At 46.1% G+C, this 21,366-nt stretch overlaps 1 protein-coding gene across 1 annotated transcript in view; it reads right to left on the bottom strand.

Moving 5' to 3' along the window:
- Atp1a1 (ATPase Na+/K+ transporting subunit alpha 1) overlaps window positions 1–4,249 on the bottom strand; it is a 28,971-nt gene extending 24,722 nt beyond the window's left edge. Inside the window, exon 1 of the mRNA XM_055628456.1 lies at window positions 3,982–4,249. Within this exon, the coding sequence (XP_055484431.1) occupies window positions 3,982–3,993 (12 nt within the window). The 5' untranslated portion in view covers window positions 3,994–4,249. The remainder of the gene's footprint in view (window positions 1–3,981) is intronic.
- Between the last annotated feature and the right edge of the window lie 17,117 nt (window positions 4,250–21,366).

Raw genomic sequence — 21,366 nt, forward strand, 5'->3', positions numbered from 1 at the left:
CATGTTAAGAACGTCTTATGAATTCCTGACACCAGATTTCAGCACAGCTAATGAGGTGATTTATATCAAAGAACACACTTCCTCTCAAAGTCTCAATTCAGGACAAAGTGAGAAAGTTCAGACCCGGCTCTATTAGTGATCGGCCCCCCGCCCCCCCCCCCCGAAAAATACATAAATGAAGGAATTTTAAAGGTGGAGCATTGTAACATTTCCTTTACTTTACATCAGCACCCACTAGACACATTCTCATGGTAATTTAGAATTAGACAGGGCTGGCAGGGATGGACAAACAGTCTGCCCAATGCTCTGTTATCCAAACCCAGCCACTCTGATTACTGTGAGCCCATCTGATCTGACACTCGGATTTCTTCTTCAGGCCTGCTGGCTGGCAGGGGGCCCTGGGCACTGATGTTCTAGCTGAGAAACGGCCATCTCTCCCTATGAGACTTTCAAAAAGTTAAAAATGACCAGTGTTCACTGTGAAAGTCTTCACTTGGAAAGTGAAAGTCTAAGATGCTAGTAACTGGATTTGCTTTGGGCAAACGTAAGAGTTTCCAGCCATACCAATGAATACCTCCCTTTTGAAGAGCAGTTAACAGCATTTCTCATTCTTTTCCTTCTTTAATGTTTCTCAGGAGAAAGGCAAATTGTTCCATAGCTTTCAAAGGGCCAGGGAGTGAAGAAGAGCAGTTTATGAAGGTCTGTTTGGTTTCCAGTCCTAATGACTTCGTAAGCCCCAGCAGTACACACGGGCATGGCACCCACTCCACAAACAGTACACCGATGACCCCACTTGCTCCTCAGGGCGGACTCCCTATCTGGCCAGACCAGAAACCAGAGCTTCGGGGCTTTGCTTTTTCAAAAAATCTGCTGTCTTTAAATGATGCAAAAATTTGACTTAGTTCTTCCTACAAAGTACCTCAGGGCTGTGTAGTTAATGCCTCCCTCTCACTGACCTATTCCTAAAAGAACATTCTGGTGAGAAGAGAAAAATCACTTCTGTGTACTTGTTGCTAAGTAATCCTTAGACGTTGGTTTTGAAAGTTCAAGGATGGATCAGTGTGAGTGCCAAGTCTCTGCTTTCACACTGAAACTACTCTTTATTCTGACACGTGATTTTAAGTTTTAGCCCTTCGCTGGATCTTTATAAAGGCTTTTAGGGTGGGGTGGGGGGTGTTTTCTATTTTCTTGCATGCAAGAGCTTCCTCCCTGTTCCTACTCTTCCACCCAAAGGTGAGTCACCACTGTTACAAACTTGCCAGGAGAGAAAGCTACAAATTAACAGCAGGCAGCCTCTTTTAACGGAGGCAGAGAACCTTCCAGGTAGGAAACTGTTACTCTCTTACACCGTATAATATAACTAGCAGTCAAAAGGTGGAGGCCTCAACCAGCCTCACGCCTCTTCCCCTTGGCCTCCTGGACCAACCCCACTGTGCACTGTGTCCTCTGAGTGCCTTCGTTGCTCGTGGCCGGACTGGGCCACTTTCCATTGGGAGGACTCTGCCTTACAGTGTTTTGAGTCTAAAGTACTAGCTTTATAGCAGCCAGTGGGTATTTAGTCACACTTTTGAGTTTAGCTCCAAAAGGGCAGCTGATAATGTTACCCTACAACCAGGATTTCTGCTGACATGGGTATGTACTCCTGTGTCACCTTCACCGGAACCTCTTTCCCTGCCTAGTCTTTAAATCACTAGTCATAAGCCGGGATTTCTTTTCTAGGTGTCTAAGTTAATATTCAACCAAATCCAGGACGGCAGTGAAAGGTTAGGGAGACCCTCCCTTCTATCATCTTTTATAAACTTTAAAACAAAGTCTCTTGCATTTCTAAACAATCCTGGTGTGTACCTTTGGTGAGCTAAGCACTTGTGGTGGTAGGCCTCACTGAGGATTTTAGGGCGAGTCAGTGGCAAAAACACTCAATAAGAAAAAAAAAAAAAAAAAAAGGGACAAAATCCTGTTTTATCCAGGAATGATTCAGCAAGCTGGTCCTTCATTTTTCTCACCAAACGTTCAGCAGCTGGGCTTTGAAAGCTAGTAAAAATCACCTGAAAATATCACCCACACCTAGACGCTCATCGGCACTTGAGAAAGGGGGTGGGGGTGGGGCTGGAGAGATCACAGTGACCTTAAAAATTAGCTGCCGGTAAGCTTCCTGGTTAACCAATTATCAACACAGCTTTAGTCATTGCTCCACCCACATTTTAATCCCCATGTGGAAAAATCCCAACATTTCAGTATGAAATATTCCTCTGGCCAGTTCAGCCATTATTAAGTCATTGGGAAAGACATGCACGCACATATGACTGCATGCGTGCAACCTAACATCCAGCTTATCTGAGTCCACCAAGGAAAAACACTTGGGTTGAACCTCCACTGAATTCTCAGCTGCGCTGCTATGGTGACACTTCACTAGGCAGACTCATCTAGGTTTACGGGCATCACTCTGACTTAAACATCTGCCTAGTTTACTTATTATTACAAACACCCCAGTTCCTCCTGGAGGATAACTTTAGAGCTCTGCGGAGAGAATGATGCCGGAGAGGCAGATGTATGTGTGAGCTTGAGAGCAACAGGTTGTCAGGCACCTGTTGTCAGTAAACCACCATTTGACCTTGAACAAGCCATTTCACCTTCCTAGACTTTGGTCTGCCTTTCTGTTCCCTAAAAGCCACTCACCTTGACAAGGATACTTTTTGAAGGGAATGGAGTAGAAAGAGGGGCCTTTAATGAATAAATGGTTTATAGAAACGGCTTAGATGGCACGCAGGATGGCGTGGCACACAGACCCGCTTTCCATCGTGGGTAGTGGAGGCCAGGCAGGCGATAGGCTCTTTGCTATGATGCTGCATTAGCCCACACTGGGCGCTCCCAGGGTCCCTGTTCTCTCTACCTGGCCCAAGTCCTACAATTATCTCCTTCAAAATCCATTTCGTCTCCAAAGAATGTGCTGCTCTCTGGCCCCATCCCAGAATATACCCAGGTGCCTTGGGACCTGCAGAGTGTCTACAGCCTATCCACTTGCTCGGGCCTAAAGAGGATGGAGTGGACTCGCCCACCTGTATTCTCGTGACTGGTGCTTTTTCAACCTAGGAACTTACATGTTCTGGGTGATTTCGGGTAAATTTTTTATCCGTTGGATTTGAGCTGCTTTGAGGTCAGGAACTATTTTTCTGAGGTGGACAGGAGGAATCAAGGTGGGAAACTCAGCATTGTTCGTGCCCGGGATCCCTCACTCCCTTCGGGAACCGCTCTTGGGTGAGACAGCGGTGCAGGAAACCCGCGTGGCTTTTGTAACGCTACCAACTGTCCGGTCTCCAGTCCTTTGTCGGACTGACTGCACCCCGCGGCCCTGGAGGGTCAGCCTGGGTCCCTTCAAGAATCGTCCCCTGACATGAATCCACACATCCCTCCCCACCGTTAAGACAAGTCCACCAGTTACCAAAGGCGCATCCTGTTATGGAAAGTGGCCCATTTTAAAGCTCTCAAAAGTATACCTTAAAGGCTATCTTTGGGCTGTGAAGTCACACCCTTTCTGGCACCAGCTTCGCTGGGCTGGCTCTGCCGTAAGGGGAAGCCAGTTTTTTTCCTTTGGGGGAGGGCGGTCGCCTCTGCGGGGAGCTGGCCGAGCCCCAACGCCTCCAGGAGAAGGGAGTCTCGACCCGGAGGCTGCCCTCGCCGGCGCCGGGCCGCGGCGAGAAAAGCCACCGCGAGGGGGCCCTGGTGGAGCTCCCCGGGGGAAGGGGAGGAGCGCTCCTTCCCCTGGGCATGGAGGGAGGAGGGAGAAAGGAAGCGCAAGGCGCGCGGTGAGGGAGAGCGGAGGGTGCAGGCAGGGCAGGCGCCCGCCTCAGGGATGCCGCCCGGGGTGCTCCTCCTCCGCGCTCAGCGCCCGCCCCTCGCCCGCTCCTCCACGGCCATGAGCCGGGTCCCCAAGCCGCTTCCTCCCGCGCCCCCTCCCGCGGCCCGGGCTCGCCAGACACTCACCCCCTTCCCCATGGTGGCGGCGCTGCGGGCCCCGCGCCGGGACCTGTGGCTGGAGACTAGAAAGAGAAGAGAGCAGCTCCCGGCCGGGAGAGCGGGGCCGGGGGAGCCGAGAGGCGGGAACTAGGGCTGCCGCGGGAGGAAAGAGGGTGGACGGCCGGCGCCCGGGACCGAGGCCGCCGCTGCTGCCGCCGCTGCTGCCGCCGCCGCCGCTGCCACGTGTCCGCCTCCTCCCGACGAGGCTCCGCGCCCCAGACCCAGCCGCAGCTCGAGCCCGCGCCTCCTCCTCACTTCCTAAAATATGCAACCTGCGTGATGGCTCCTCCCACGCGTGCACGTCACCGTTACCGGAGCAACCTGACACCGGCTCCAGCTCGCTCCGCCCCCGTCCCTAACCCCTCCCCGCCGGGCCCGGACCGAGCTAGCGGCTGCCAGCCCGGGTCTCCCGGCAGGAGGGCGCCGCCGGGACCCGGGACGCGCGTGTCCCCGTCTCGCGAGGGCTTCGGAGCGAGCCCTCCTGCAGGACACCGGGGACTTGAGAGTAAGGCGCGGAGAGTCTGGGTGCGGCGCAGTCCGGGCTAGCCCGCTTGCTCTGAGTAGCTTCTCTCGAGCGTCAGGGACCTGGAGGGGACCGGGCTGGACTGCAGCTGCTTGGCCGCGCGGGACTCCTCTCTGCTGAATCCAGGCCGGCGCGGATCTGCGGATCCCCTCCCCAGGCTCTTGGAGTCTTCCCTTTCCTTGGGGTCCTCTTACTACTTGTCATTGGTCCGCTAGAGAAATGCTTCCGAATACAGACGAGCGCGCGCGCGCGCCGTGCACACTTCCCTTCCTTCAAGACCTCAAAATGACTAGCTGAAAAAAACAAGCAAGGAAACAAACAAAAAGCACCGTATGAATGAAACCTTCTTGTCAAAGAGGGTGGAGGAGTTAACCTGCTAGTCGGAGAGATTCTCCTTTTTAGGGTAGAGAAACCTGAAACCCAAAAGAACACCCATCCTTAGTAAGAGAGGTGGACTCTAGGGGGAGATGTTTTGAAGAGCTGTCTGCAGCTCCGCATTTCCCAACAGCATAGCCCCTCCGCCTCCAAGGCGTCCTTGGCTACCCTGAGGGACATATCAGTCTCGCTTCCACCCCCCCCGTCGCATCCCACTCTTGGCCTTGTCGAATTTCAGGGCGGGGCCTCTCGCTATATTTCTCGCTGAGCAGGCGCTGCAATGGCTGAAATTCAACATGAGAAAGAAAAAATAATAATAACCAACCCGAAGTGTTATTATTATTATCATCATTATTAATCAATGTCAAGAAAGCAAGGGCTCTGGGAAAGCGCAGGATTCAGAGCAGAAACTCGCCTTCCGTCTCTGGAAGCCTCTTGGGAGAAGCAAGGAATACATTAACTCCTTAGTTAGATCTGGACCTATCAACTGCAAGTGTCAATTCTTTGTAGGATGCAGCGCGCTTGCAAAACAAAACAAAACAAAACAGGTGGGGGAGGCGGGGAGGGTGTAAGGGAAGGAGAAACATCCAAACAACTAGCCACTGTGTTATCAGTTATTCGGCAGAACAATTCTAAGCACTCCTTACAAACAACCGCTGCTACGAAGGAGCGCTCTTGTCTCCGGGGGGTGGGGTGGGGGGTAATCTACAGACTTGATGATATCAGTTCAGGCCTCAGAGAGCAAAGGAACTGTACTGTAAGCAGAATTCAAAACCATGATTCTGGGGGAAAGACCTCGAATCCGGAGTGTCTGTCCTGGCTCTGTTAGTTCAGCTTTAGGCCATGGACTGTTAGCTAGAAGTAAGAGAGGCTGCATTCCCAAGCCTAGCCTGATTGCTACTGTGCAGGACCCTTTGCTTGCTGAAGACCTTCGTTTAAGCTTAATTACCCACGGGCCCTGATCTAAATGAGAAAAACACAACAACAAAAATAGAGAAAGCACCAGCCTGAGGGTGGTCTCCTTTCTCATATCATTCACTCATTCATCAAAATGAGGCTGATAGGTCGAGTCATCATCTTTACCTCCAGAGCTGTTTACTTGACAGCTGTGGGGTGCTGGTGTCCTTTCAGGAGACTCCGGTTGTCTTCAAGAGTGGAGAGAAGGCAGAAATAAGTACAGACCTCTACTATAATCCTCTGTTTTGCTCTTGGCTTCATACAATAGTTTTTACCTGCTCCGGGGTTCTTAGGTGTCTTCAGGTGGAGGCAGTGGGAAACTGGGAGTGGAGGGGTGGGTGTGTAGCTTGGCTTCTGACCAAAGGGGCTTGGCTTTGAATTTGGAAACTTAAACCATCTTTGAACTCCATAGTGTCTGAACATACCTGGTTGAAATCAGAGCTGCGGATGTGGGTACAGAACCACGCAAAGGTGGCGGTGGCAGCTGCTGTGGCAGCAGTGCACCTTTGATTCCAGCACTTGGGAGGCAGAGGCAGGTCCATCTCTATGAGTTCAAGGCCAGCCTGGTCTACAGAGCAAGTTCCAGGACACTGAGGACTACACAGTGAAACCTTGTCTTGAAAACAACAATAGCAAACAAACAAACGAAACAAAGAAGAACAAAAACCCCGCAGAACCAAGTAAAAAACAAGGCATGGCTAAGATGACAAAGTGGAGGTCTCAGGTATAGGAGACACACCTTCCAAGGAAGGTGACTGGAGGTCTTTTCTTGAAAGGGATTCCCCTCATTCTTAGGAGAGATTTATGAATGAAATCTTAGATATCAAAGACACACGAGCTCCTCCATTTATGATGAAAAACAAAAATGAGGTTCAGGGAGTAATGAACACTGAACCCCCCCCCCCAAATACTGGGCATTTGGCTACCTTTTCTAGTTCCCAGTCCCGGTCTACTGAGGACTGAGGTACTGAGGACAACTGAATATGATAGGACAAAGAGTCAGCTGCCCAATACCTCTCCTCCCTGCTCCTTAGTCCTTCAGCTCTTTAAAGCTTGCTAGCTTGGAGCATAGTTAAACGGATGGCCCAGACTCAGCATTTGCAGACCTCAGGGCTGCCAGGTTTGGATGCCGCTAAGAGGAGGCTCTGATCACAGCTAAGGAGGGCTGACCCAACCACTGTGAACAGAGTCAGCAGAAGTATGAAAAATATGATGCAAGTCAGTGTTCTGAGCCAAGAACATTAGCACTTAGAGTGAGCACTTGCAGAATTGAATAAACACAACGTTGCAATTAAGGACTTTTGAAGATGGCCTGGAGCCCGCAGCTAATTAGCATTTTCTATAGGAAGCAAATATTTGGGACATCATTGAGCTAGGAATTTGGGATGATGAGATTGGCTTCGCTTGCCCCAGAGTTAGCATGTAAACAATTATAAGTATAATTGTTTAGTATAAGTATCCCGCTTTTACCCAGTCCCAGGCTCCCCCGAAAAGCTCCTCTTCTTCCTTCAAGCCAACTGTATTTATCACCCCAAAAAGGTCTACCTGGCTCATTTCTACCCCTCCATGGAAAATCCATTTCCTTTCTCCTGTCTGATGGTAGATGGATTGTTGCTGCCTTGCTTTTTAACTTTAAAAAATCACACCTACGTCTTTTTATATAGGGGCAGGACATGCCACAGTATACATAGGACAACTAGCAGAAGTTGTTTCTCTCCTTCCACCTTGTGGGTCCCAAGGAGCAGACTGAACTAAGTTTGTTAAGTTTGGCAGCAAGCATCTTTACCCACTGAGCCATTTTACCACCCGATTGCCGCCTACTTTAAAAGCACAGTTCCTGCACAGAGCTGGCCATCCCAATTGGCAGAGATGGCCAGCTCCTGTAAGCTTTTGTCCCAAGTCCCATTTCCTAATCAGCTCTTAATTTCTTTTGAAAGCTCCTTGGTATATCTTCACGTACTGATAGCTGTAGAAGACTTCTAGATGTACCTCTGGGAATGTTGAAGGTTCAGCACGTAACTGGTGACTGTCACAGATTATTGCCAACCATGGCAGAGTCTAAGTCCTAGGTCCTTTACCTACCATCTCTCTAATGGAACTGACACTTAAACAATTTGCTCTTATTAAGAGCAGCATTTAAAAATAAAGCCGTAAAGAAGGTCTTTTAGCTGTTTTATGTGTGTTCTACATTGGTTCCTGGATTTACAAACTAGGATTCTGTCCTCTAGTGTAGTGAGAATTTTGGCTTCTTTAAAAAAAAAAAAAATACAGAAATATTATAAGACTATGTTTTTGTTTTTACCCTGGGTGTGGGATATGGGGCTGTTTCGGATTGTCCATAGCAGCTGACTATGAGCTGCCTCCTTCGGGGGTGTAATTTTGCCAGCAGCAGATAGTTTCTGCTGTTGTGTGACATTTGGAATCCCAAGGACTTTTCCAGGGTATATAAATGCTAGGGCCCCAGAGGTGGTGGGTTGTTCATTGGTCATTGGTGGGTAGTTGATTCTTGTTGGTTGCTCTTGGATGTGGTCTGTTAAGCAGTTGTGAGCGAAGAAGAAGAAAGAAGAAAGTAGACATCCTAATGGCAAAGAGCAAACTTGCCCCAAGGAACTCTATGCCCTAAATCAGCAGGAAGTAGTATAATGATAGTGTTGCCCCTCTCCTCTCTATTCTTTTTCTCTCCTATCTAGGAGAGTTGAAAGGATGAAGGAGTGTGGAAAAAAAAAAAAAGACCCACAAAGTAGCAAAAAGACAGCTACATTCTAGCACTCAGCACCCAACATTTCTACTCCCTTCATCTCAATCCCAAACACTAGAAACAGTATAATGGCAGCAAAGAAGGGAGCTAGAGTTTCATCTTCAACCATCTAGATGTGCAGCTCCAGGCAGGTTTACTCCACACAGGCAAGCGTTGAGTGGAGAATAGGCAGCCTGGGAGACTGTCATTTACTTCTGCCCTCAGAGGACTAAAGCCCTGAGGAAACAGGTGCCGTCTCTGGGCTAAGTGGATTCGCCATTCTTGACCTGAAAACCTTCAAAAACAATCAAAAGTGCTGTGTGGAGGTTGGTCCTACAGAGAGCTACGCTCTTCTAGAGATGCCAAGACACCAGAGCTGGCTGTCAGAGAACACACAAATTTTATTCTTCGGAAAGAGCTAACTCTTTCCTAAGAGGGGAGAGTATAAAGCCATCTTGAATAAGTTGATTCCTTTATAAAAGTCTGAAAGTTTTAGTAATGGTCATAGAAGTAACAGAAAAAATAGGTCACGTATTAAAATAGTAACCAGCTCAGTTCCTAACAGCTTGTTTAGCCAGGAGGCTGCCATTTTAGTGATGGATTACCCCCACTCGTGAACTCTCATGAGAAAGTCCTTGGGATATATTCCCCCTTTTACTTCCTCTCTCATACAGAGATTTCCCCAACCCATAACTCTGGTACTCTTGCATTAGTTAACGGAGATAAGAGCCACTTTATACAAAACAACACCCCCTCAGAGCAAAACTAAACCCCAAACGTCCCCAGAATAACTATTATTGGATTTTTAGGCTTATTACAGAGCCTGACACAGTACCTGGTGTTGATGTGTAAAGACTAAAAGGAATTCTCCATCCTTGAAGAACTGACCATCAAGCGTGAAAGAGAGACATGCAAGGAGACAATTAGTAACGAGGTGAAAGGGGCAGGGTCTCAACAGAGTATCAAGGGAGCATGGAGGAGGACACAGCCAATACCACCCAGAGAGGGGTAAAATCCCTGACTGGGCCTGGAGAGACAGATTCAGAACGATCAGAGAAGCTCAAATGAAACATAGCACGTGGGTACAATCTTCAGAACATGAACCCAATCTGCTGGAGAACTAGCTAGCGGTTCATAATGCTTGGAGCCTGGGTTCAGAGGCAGAGGAGCAGCGGGTGGCTTGCAGTGGTGGTACCTTACAAACTGTTGAGGATTTAGAAGCCATTCGGGGCTTGGGCTTCATCTTGGAGGCCTCAGGGAGATGCGACAGGGTTTTGAGACGGGGTGTGGCTTTGAAAAGATTTCTTTGGCAGAAAAGAAAGTGTGCTTGGTTTCCATGGCCAGCCTGTGTATCAATGTTTCTGTAGCCCTGTTGAATTCAGAATCTCAAGACATCTGTTCCTAACACCTTCGTGATGGCTTACTCATTTTGTGGCCCCCCCCTTTTTAAGCACATACAGTATCTCTTAATTCCCCACACCATCCCCATTATCCACTACTTCCTCCCAACAGAGCCTTCCAAATTGCTGAGGATGAAGAGAAAACAAACTGGAACTGAGACATACTTTTCACAGTCAGTTAACATACAGGCCCTTACCCCTAAAAGACAGCTGGATTTGCTGTGAAAACCAAGCCTTTTTTTCTTCTTCTTCTTCTTCTGATTTTGTGACAGGTTGTTAAATGAAACTCCCAAATAGACCAAAGGCTTTCTGTTGTTGTTGATGATGATGATAATGATGGCATTGTCAGAAACTAGCGCTTAATACAATTGCAGTGACTAAAGAAAATTTAAGCCACCTGGCAACCAATCTCACAATAAAGATTGGAATCACAGGGGCTAAAGCTAGAAAGAAGAGTCCAAGTTAATGAATAATTTAGCTTCAATTGCCCAAAGAGCTCAAGCTATATTTGTTCCATGTGGCAATGAATCTTAGTGTTTTGCTTTCTTGAAAGGTCCCTGCCAACTTGACATTTGATATCTGATTGCAGATGTGGCAGTAGCGGTAGCGGTGGAGACAGTGATGATGGTGACAATAATTAGCATGGCGCTCCAGATGTTGATGATAGTGATGAAGGTGATGGTAGAGATAATGATGATGGTTGTGATGGAGATGATAGTGAGTGATGGAGGTAGGAATGCTGATGGTGGTAGAGATGCTAATGATGGTGACAAGGTGTTGATGATGGTGGTAGAGATAGTGATGATGGTGGTGGGGATGCTCACAGTGGTTGCGGTGGAAGTGATATACCTCAACCTTTTGACCAAAACAGTATCCCAACTCTATACCTTTTCTACACAACTACAGTGTTTTCATCATTTATAAAATTATATGGTTTATTGACTCTATCACTGTGCAGCAATGAGGGCCTGAAAGCACTGACATGACAAACAGGAAACACTAGAACATAGCCACCAGTAGTTTTTATTCCAAAAGTGTAAAGAATTATCTTTTTTCCAAACACAGGTTCAGCGTGGGAGATGGAAGGGCCTGAGAAGGATGCAGATCCACAGACATTGATACAAAAAAGGAGAGACTGAGAACAGAATCTACTTCTGCTTGCACTCTCTTGCTCCCTATCTCCAGCTCTTGTCCAACAAACAATTCAGCTGCCGACACACAACCAGCTGATCCCACCAAGTCAGGTGGCAGAGGTCACCCACCCAATGCCCTGTTTGTCTGAATAGCTGGTTGTTACAGAACTTGTTAAGAACCAAGGGAATAGGGCCACCAAAATGCCACAGATGCAGTCCAGACAAGAGATTTTCAGATAACAAGCCTGAGAACTCAGGGTCCTCTCTGCAGGGGCTGATGCCGAACAACCTTAGAGGGAAAAATATTGTCATTTTGTCTCCAAATGCAATCTAAAACCTATTTTCATTTTTCTTTTCTTTTTCCAAATAGAAGATGCCATCTGCTAATAAAATAGCTAATTAGCTGGGGATAGCTATTCTGTCCTCCTAAGAATGGACCTAAGATGGAGCTGAGTTACAGGCCGGTCACTTCTGTTCCAAGAACCAGCAGCCACACCATGCCAGGAGGCATCATGCTTGAGGCTGGAGCTACAGGGAACTGGTGCAGGCCAGAGACGCACTTCCCTCCCGAGGCTCTAATCTCATAAACCAGAAGTACTCAAACCCAATATATTTTCTTCCCCCTCTCATTTTTCATAATGGAAAAAAAAAAGGCGCTGTGAAAGTTTTGAATTAAGATGCAGTTGCCATCTGGGTAATTGAATTCTGCTTGGAGCAGGCCACCTGGTTCACATCAGCTGCTCTTGGCAGGTATGAAAAGTTTCAGCACAAACCCTGCCTTGACTTCTAAACACAGGCTCGCTCACATTCCACAGGCAGTGGAGAGACCTTAATTTCTGAGCAGTGACAGCCGCCTTATATCTTGTTACCTCGATGCACGGGAGATTTCTCTGGCTGCACGCAGACTTTGAGAATTACAGCACGAATTACAGCCTTGTCTCTTCCTAGCCACACGCTGCTTTTATAAACCCCCAAACTGAAAAGCCAGTTCCCTTTGACTTCCTGTTTGGACGTCCATGTCAAAGAAACATGAGTGGCTTAAATCACCTCGCTCTCTTTGAAAGGTCAGGATAAATTAGTGTTTGCAGTTCTTGGATAGTGGAGGAGTGGGCAGCTCAGGAGGAGTGTCAAGCCTCCCCTACTCTCCTGCTTCCGATGGGGCTGGCCACTCCTGTACCCCAAAGAGAGGTATGCTCCTGCAGCACGCATAGCATGTGGGGCTGCAGTCCAGATCTCCCAAGCCCACCTCAGAACCACACACTCGGAGAACACAGGAATCAGAGAGCTTCCTAGCCAAGGCTGTCTGGGCCAAGAATGTCTTGTATTTTCATGGAGTGACATTGCTGATGTCAAGAGAAAGGCTTGGTGAGGACAGGAAGAGCAAGGAGCAGAACTGCTGGGAACTTGGCCATGAGCGAGTCCTTGCTTCTCGGCCTGTTTCCTCTATACCTGCGGTGTCTGTAGCAGAGCTGCGTGCAACCAGTTGGCTCACGCAGACAACACCTGGTCCTGTAGTCGGGAGAGGGCCTCTGCATTGGATGAAACTCTTCTCACAGGCACTGGGAATTTTGGCAAAGGAGCTTATGGAATAAGACTCTTACAGCAGGAATAGCCCGGCCCAGCCCCCTCAAGGGGATGGAATGAGGCTGATAGGGTGCAAGGGCTTTCCCTGCTGCCCTCACAGAGCTGATGCTTGATGGCAAAGAGAGATTCCCAGCCCTCTCCCTTTCCAGCCACCGTGCTGCTTTCTTCGCTGCAAGACGACTAGAAAAGAATCAGCATTGAGAACAGAGGTGTTTTGCTTCTAAACTAAACGAAAAGAAAAGAGGGTTTTCTAAAACATGCAATTAAAACAATTGCTTTAAAATGGAATTTTCTGCGATGGCCTGGGTATTCATTTAGCTCATCTTAAAAACCTCATTTCTCCAGAGAGACGTATCTACTAGGGGTGGGGGCTGGGGGTGGAAGGCGAGTTCAAGGCCAACATGAGCTGAATAGCCAGACTCTATCTCAGAAACATAAAACAAAGCCGAAACAAGACAAGAAGGTAAGTCAGGTGCGGTGACCCATGCTCAGCACTGGAGGCACACAGGTCTCTGAGTTCAAGGCCAGCCTGGTGTGCATATTGAGTTCCAGGGTAGCCAGGGCTTCATAGACTGTGTCAAAAAGAAAAAATTGAAAACTCTCTCTCTGTGTGTGTGTCACTGTCTCTTCCTCTCTGTTATACACATACGGAGTTGTATCTAAACACACACGTGAATGCATACTAGAGTTTTCACCGGGAGGGTATTCAGGAAAAAAAAAACAAAAAAAAACATCTTTCTCTTTTCAACATGATGTCAAGGTAAAATTAAGGTAAAAATACTTTGCAGGGTTCCTGAGTTCAGGGAATAAAATCATCAGGACCAGGCTGGTACATGACTTCAATCCTAGCACTTGGGAGGCACAGGCAGGGGGCTCTCTGTGAGCTCGAGGCCAGCCTGGTTTACATACTCAGGAAGAGTCCTCAGAGGGATTTGGGATTTTTTTTTTCCCCTGGGAAGGCTCTTCTCCTTCGGAGCAGGGCTCCACATCACACCTTCAGGGAAGTACCCTGCACTGCTGGCTGGCTTCACTCAGCTCCCCTTCAGAGCCTTCTTGTGACACAAAAGGAGCCAACAGGAGGATATGGGGGGCAGCGGCTGGGGTGAGAGGTGACTTACATACCAGGGCTTGAGAGGGAGAAGCTGGAGTTAGCTGAGACCCGCGGCCTGGTCAGTACTAGCTCCCAGCCCCAGGGCTCAGTAATGCTCCGAAAGCCCCGCCATCTCCCCTTCTTAATCTAATAAAGGGTCCAATAATTGCTTAAATTTAAAAAAGATGTCTTAATATCATTTTATCCATACTATTCGGCCCTCAGGCATTTCAGTTCACAACTTTCCTTTGCAAAATGAATTTTGTCCAGTCGGGCTCTTTGAATGTTCGTCTAAGGCGGTGGTTCTCAGCCTCCCGAATGCTGCAGCCCTTCAGTTTAATTTCTCATGTTGTGGTGACCCCTCCAACCATAAAATTATTTTGTTGCTACTTCACAACTGTAATTTTTGCTACTGTAATGAATCTCATGTAAATATGTAATATGTGACCTCCAGGGATTCGCACCCCACAGGTTGAGAGCCATTGATGTCCAGTTGTTCACATTTTAAGCCTGGAGAGAGTACTGTCTTTTTATGATTCTTTCTCTTCCCAAACTGTACCAAGTCTCCGTGTCTCGACTCTCCCTTTATGCAGAACGACCTCTTCTCTAGTCTGGAATCGGCTAGGACTCCATCTCCCCACACTCAGATCCATGCATGGGGTCCAGAAAGTCCAACCCTATGCCTTGGACTATGGAAATGTTGGAGGAGATACTGAGTTGAGGTCCAGTTGGTGGATAAGGTACAAGGAGACCAGATGGACTGATGGGTCCCTGAAATCCAGGCATAAGAGGTTTTTCTTAGCCATGTAGCTGTCCTGTTTCAACGCAAGCATCAGTTTTTGTTTGTTTGAGACAGGTGTTCTTTGTGTAGCCTTGGCTGTCCTGGACTTGCTTTGTAGACCAGGCTGGCCTCAAACTCACAGAGATCCACATCCACCTGCCTCTGCCTCCCTGAGTGCTGGGACTATAGGTGTGTGAGACCATACCTGGCAGGTTTGGGTATTTTTGTTTGCTGTTTAAAGAATGCCTTTCTCACATCATCCCACCAATAAGAAAACACTGGGTTTTGTAGGAGATCCATATTGTGATTGTGGAAGAGGGCTACCCCACAGCCTCTATGAACATCAAGAAAGCAAGCTTCTTCCAGGAACTTCTTCTGGGGGGTCATTGAGACATTGGGAAAATATAAAATACCCAACCATACTTGCTTCTCACCACAATACATTTCTGGAAACCACATGGAAAATCCTAAAACTGATCTTCCCCGTGGGATCTGTGATATAATTGGATGCTGCATTCTTGACCACAGACTTGGCATCAGATAAATCACAGATACTAAATATGTCACAGAGACAAAGATTCACAATTTAAATCGGTAGTTCTCAAACCCAACTGAGCATCGAAATTGTCAAAGGAGATTGAACAAGAAATACTGATGCCTAGGTTCTATCTGGAACCTGCGGAAGCCAGATTTCCCTGGGTGGGTCCAGGTAATCATTTTTTTTCCTTCCTTTTTAAGAGGAATGTATTTTTATTTATCAAGAACTGAGACCAAATAAAAGAAAAAGTGATACTGGCCTTTAAAATATTAAAAGAGCCGTATGCGAGACAATGATAGGGGAGGAGGAAATTGACGTAATTATATTTAATGTTTAGAAATTGCAACAAATAACAACAATTGGGATGAGAAAAGAAAGAAAGCGACAAGATAAAAATTGAATTCTCTGAGGAGACAGTCAGACTGTGGCTTTCTACATCCACAGTCCAAGGCTGAACTCATCAGGCTACGAAGTCCCAAAGCTGATGATTAGTTAGTAGACGTCCATGAGAAGTCCCCAGTCTGCATGGCTTGGTGGCTAGGGTTTGTCCAGGAGTCTTTGAAAAAAAAGACTAGCCATAGTCTCTGTTCTCAAGAAGCCTCAAGCAGGAAAGAGCACGATGCTACCGAAGTTAGGCATCTAGTAATCTAGAAGCATGGGAATGCTGCTTCTACAACAACAGCAATTGTATCTGAAATTGTCTCAGACAGATAAACCACTGAAAGCTGGCAACTCTTCCAGCGTTCTTCCCTTCCCCTGGCTAAGGCTTAGAGGGCTGCCACAGGCAAGCCCAGGTTCTGCCTTCCTGGAGATACAGTCAGGGCTGGGGGAAAGCCAGTCCAGAGGTCGTCACCCAGGCTGAGTGTCTCTCTGCAAGTGTGTGGGGTGGGAAATCTGCACTGTCAGGGAAGGAGCAGAGTTTCTCTTTCAGTTCCTGCTCTGAACTGTGTGATTATAGGCAAAGCAGATTTACAATGCCTGGATGCCTCAGTATTTCCCTTTTAAAACAGAAGGGTAAAATCGAATTCCCACCTACTTCAAAAGAGATGGCAAACACATTTTTTTCCCCACAAATCTATCTAAGCATTTTTATTAATGTTTTTGAACTTTAAGTGTGGTGTTTACTGTCCAGAATTCAAAACGAATGTAGGAATTGTTACAAAAGAGAAGAAATAAAATTCACCCATAATTATACCCAGAAACCCATAATCATTTTAAATATAACAAAATACAAATGAAGAAGATTCTCTGCCTTTAGTTTCCTAGGCTTTTTAAAAACAGAAGTCCCTGTAGCGAACATTTCTGAATATAATAAAATATAGTTTAAAACATACAGACTTATCGTCCCAGACTTTTTTTTTTTTTTTTTTTTTACAACATCATGGTTTATATATTTGCAGCAAGGAATAGATGAATTTTTAAAAAATATAAGGAAATAATACAAGTTTTTTTTGTTGTTTTGTTTTTGTTTTTTGCTTACTTTTATTTCCAACAATATGTTTGCAGTTTGGTTTTTTTTTGGGGGGGGGGAGGTGTTAAGAAAATATTTCACTGTGTAGCCCATATTGGCCTGGAACTCATTCTGTATTCCAGGCTAGCCTCAGACTTGTGGGAATCTGCCTCAGCCTGCCAAATCCTGGGATCACTGGAGCAAACCACCAAACCTCTGGCTGCAGTTTTTTTTTTTTTTTTCTTTTTTAAATGCAGACAATTGGAAACAAACTCAGAAACAGAAAATGAGATTATAAACAACAACAAGAAGAACAACAATCCAAGGCAATTTTGCTTTTAAAGGTCAGTTTGTTTGCTCACAGGGAAACGAGAGTGCTTTCAGTAATTGCTGTAACTGTATTCCTATTGACTTCTTAGAGGTAATTTTATCTTTAACACCCCCTACTGGTGTGCCTGATGCCTTTAGGCACTTTTGTCCCGTGTTTTTTTTTTTTTTTTTTCTTAAAAGTTCTTTTCAAAAGTTTTTATTAGTTCTCTCTGCCATCTTTCTACTCTTGTCCTTTTTATTCTCCCTGAAAAAAAAAAAAAAACCAAAAAACAAAAATAGAACCTGATATACTGGCACAAATCTATAATCCCATCACCTCAGAGGCTGAAGCAGGAGGATGGTGGTTTCAAGCCCAGCTTGGGCTAGATGGTAACTTCAAGACCCTCTCAATGATATTTGTAATAATGATGATGATAACTGAGAGAGGTAGCAGTAATGGAAAAAAAATGGATTGCATATCTCTTCATATAAAACCTTTCCCCACAGCTCCTCCCACCACGTGTAATGAACACGCCTCTACTGAGGTTCATAACCTGCTGCATTACTCATTCATCCAAGGCCATTGTCATGGGCCTTATGTCACTTTATACTCAAGGATAATATCCAAAGATAAATCAGGAATGTGTGGATTCACAGGGTGTTAAATCAGGGCAGGGACTTCTTATGGATCAATTCCAGGAAGATGGAGTGAGATAGCCCTTAACCTAGAGGTTGTTTCTTCCACAAAGGGTTTGATAGCAGGCTCCAACCTGTGCCTTTAATTTCACCACAAAGGTCTCTACTTGATGAGAGGAAGCAAAAAAAAAAAAAAAAAAACTGCTGTGCACCTAAAAGCCAAACCTCTGGGCGTGTCCGTGAGGAAGTTTCTAGAGGCTTAAGTGAGGCACAGTTCAGTAGGCTGAAGCTGATTGGAAAGGAGAAAGCAGGCTGAGCACCAGCCTTGGTCTCTCCGCTTCCTGACTGCAGATGCAATCAATGCTGCCTTCCTCTCTATGATGGGCAACACCCTGGAACCTGCCCAAAGAAACCCTTCTTTCCTTGAGTCACTTTGACTGGGCACTTGCTCACAGCAAAAAAGAAAGTGACTAACACCAGCTGTGACCCCCCATTTCTGCTGGATCTGGGCTCCCTTCATGAATCAACGCAGCATGTAATGAATGTCCACTCTGCCTTACTACTGATGTAGGTATAGAAACAAGATAGAGCCAGTCCCCGCTCCTATAGTTTCCAGCCCCGAGGAGACGAGCATGAATGAGTGGGAAAATGCATGCTGACAGCTCTTAACCCGGTGGAGACCGTAAAGCTGAATGGCATGCAGAGGAGCCTGGGGTCATGGAGAATAATACGCTTGCTGGGTGGTCAGAGAGAGCAGCTCTTGAGGAAGTGGTTGACCTTGCCCTTAGTCTCTCATGCATGCTCTTGCCTGTGCTTCACATCTTCTTGGCCCTTAGTACCATGGCTCTCATGACTTAATCTTAGTGCCTTTCTCCCACCCTTTCAGCTTCGGGACCCCAGGAAGGCTTCTCAGAGACTCCCACAGCAAGCCATATGCTATGCTCCTACTTATAAATCCACACTCTAAAATGGTCCTTCGTTCTGCGCTTTCACTAGGGAAAGTAGGATAAGGTTGGCAATGAAAGTGTATCCTGTTTGTTTCAACCACAGTAACCACCCCTTCATGTTCTAAGATTTCAGTTACCTATGGTCAACCATTGTGGAGAAATACTGAGTGGAAAATTCCAGAAATAAGCATTTCACTATTTGAAATAAGTTTTACTGTAGTATGTTGCTTTAAGGTTCTATTTTGTTATTAGTTGTTGGTAGTCTCTTTTTATGTCTGCCTTGTAAATTACACTTTAATATAGGAGAAAAGAGTATATATAGGATTTGATGCTGTCTGGGTTTCAATCATCCACTGGGGGTCTTGGGATGATCCTCTTGGGGAAGAGGGACATATATCTTTTAATAGGCATAAGATTTGCATTTCAGGACAGCTAACTCTATTTTACTATTTGGGATCCTGCTGAAATTATCTCTTTGCAGAGGAAGAGTGTCTCACCACCCACTGTAGCTTCCTCCTTCACCCAGAACAGATTCCCAGAAAATAAAGTTCCTTAGACTATTCTAGAAAGTTCAGGGACAGAGTTGAGAACTCTGTTTTCATCTTTGTTCTTAGCCGTGATTGATCAATGCATGTGTTATCTGTATACTCCGTCATCAATTGTCATAGAGATCATTGGCTAGAGTAAGCTTGATCATGATTTCCAACCATTAGAGATAGTTTGGGAGTTTTCAATTAATTTCTTCTCTTTATTGTAGCTAATTTAAGTATCTGTTGCCTTTAGATTCAAATAGCCATTACTGTTTCTCCCTGCCAAGCCCTAGGCAAGCCACATCTTCTTGGGATTTTGTGATGGCTTATTACTCTATGTTAGGGATGCAGAAGGTAAGACACAGCGGGATTAGGGGCTAGCTGAAAGTCAAAGGGAGAGAGAAACACATTCAAGTCTTCTGGTCCCAGTACATGGGCCTGCAGGCTGTAGCTCTCTGCTTGTCTTTCTGCACATAGCATTAAGTCACATCTTGAGGAAATTGAGGTCAAATGTAACGTGCAGGTAAGCATCTTTGTTAAGGATTTGTTCCATTGAGGCCACTGGTCACAAGTGAAACCTACAGTGAATGTGCTCATGGTATAGACTAACAATGATAACAGACCAAAGGGTGAATCCCTCATGTCTTGGCTTCCCTCACCTCTAATGTAACTCTGAAGAGGACACAGAAGTTCAAACACAGAATGTGGCATTCATAAAGTTGTGTGTGTGATTATACATATATCTATATAATGGAAACAAGTATCACATTATTAGCATTATACTAATAACACACAGGACTGTAATTCCATTGATTTATTAATGAAAAAAAGATTACACAAGTGATTGGGGAAATTTAATATCACTCTAGTGGCATTTGTCCCTGGACTGTTTTATTGATTTTATTACAATTCAAATCAAAATCATAGCAGGGATTTGTGGAGTTGTGATAAAACTCATTTTAAGTTTTCGATGGAAGTAATAAAGGCTCTTGAGTAATCAGCTTTGAAAATAAAAAGCAAAAAACAAAAATAAAGGAACAGGAGCATTCAGCCGGTGAATGAGACATTTGAGAATGATGTCATAGGGACAGTTGTGAAGTTTATATGCAGAACAAACAAAAGACCAATGGAGATTCCCCAAACCAAGATCACACAAAAAACAAGTAGCTGCTCGTACCGTAGAGCACTGATATTACACAACACAGCAGCCATTCTCTTCTCCACGGCAGCTGTGAGCACACAAACGTAGGGAACCTTCACGATTGGGCCTGTTGGCTGCTGGTGTACCCTCATGGGAGGACAAGGTGGGGAGGAGAGGGCAGCGCTGATTAGACCTTTGCTTGAGGGTCCAGCTTTTCCTTCCTTGGCCTCCCAGCCAGTTGTATGCAATTCTGCCGCACATGGTCTCCTAGTCTCGGGAGTAGATGATCTGTGACAGGCTAATAGAAGGGAGTGACTCCAAGTATATAGTTCTGGGGAAGTCACCCACCATTGACATGTGATGGGGTGGCATGGCTGCTTAGGGCTCACTGAACACATCTATAGATAATCCCTCACCCATGCTTTCTAAGTAAAACTAAAGAAATTAGCTCTCCAAGTTGGGCTTTGGTGGAATGGCACTTTGGTTTGTCATTGGTACATCTCCCCAGGGGAAGGGTTAACAAAACGGTGAGAGACATACTAATAAGCACATGGCAGATGGATAGCATGGTGGTTTTAATAAGAATGGCTCTCATATTTAAATGTTTGCTTCTCAGTTGCGGAACTGTTTAGGAAGAATTATGTGGTATGGCTTTGACGGAGGAGGTATGACACCAGGAGTGGGCTTTGAGGTTTCAAAAGCCCACACCAGGCCCTAGTCTCACTTCTTCTGCCTCTGCCTACACATCCGGAGGTAAGCACTCAACTACAGCTTCAGCACCACGGCTGCCTGCCTGCTGCAAGTTCTCTGCCATGCTGATCATGGGCTAATCCTTGGAAACTATAAACAAGCCCCCAAATAAATGTCTCCCTTTAGAAGTTGCCTTGGTCATGGTGTTTCTTCAGAGCAACAGTAATAAGATAGAAAAATGAAAAATTTTAAAAGACTGTAAGAGCTGGGGAGAGATCTCAGCTGGTAAGGTGCCTACGGAGCACACACAAGGACTTATGCACAAGCTTCTGCTTGACCTGCAGAACCCACGGGAACATGCTGGGCCTGGTAGTGAGTGATTGTGATTCCAATACACGGAAGATGGATACAGGTGGCTAGATCCCTTGGTTTCCTGGCCAACCAGTGTAGCCAAATCAGAAAGTTCTAGCCACTGCAAGGCCTTGTTTCGATAAAAGCATGATGGACAGCACCTAAAGAATGCTATCTGGG

Source organism: Psammomys obesus, unplaced genomic scaffold (assembly GCF_907164565.1).
Source record: "Psammomys obesus unplaced genomic scaffold, mPsaObe1.curated_primary_1811, whole genome shotgun sequence".
Taxonomy (NCBI): domain Eukaryota; kingdom Metazoa; phylum Chordata; class Mammalia; order Rodentia; family Muridae; genus Psammomys; species Psammomys obesus.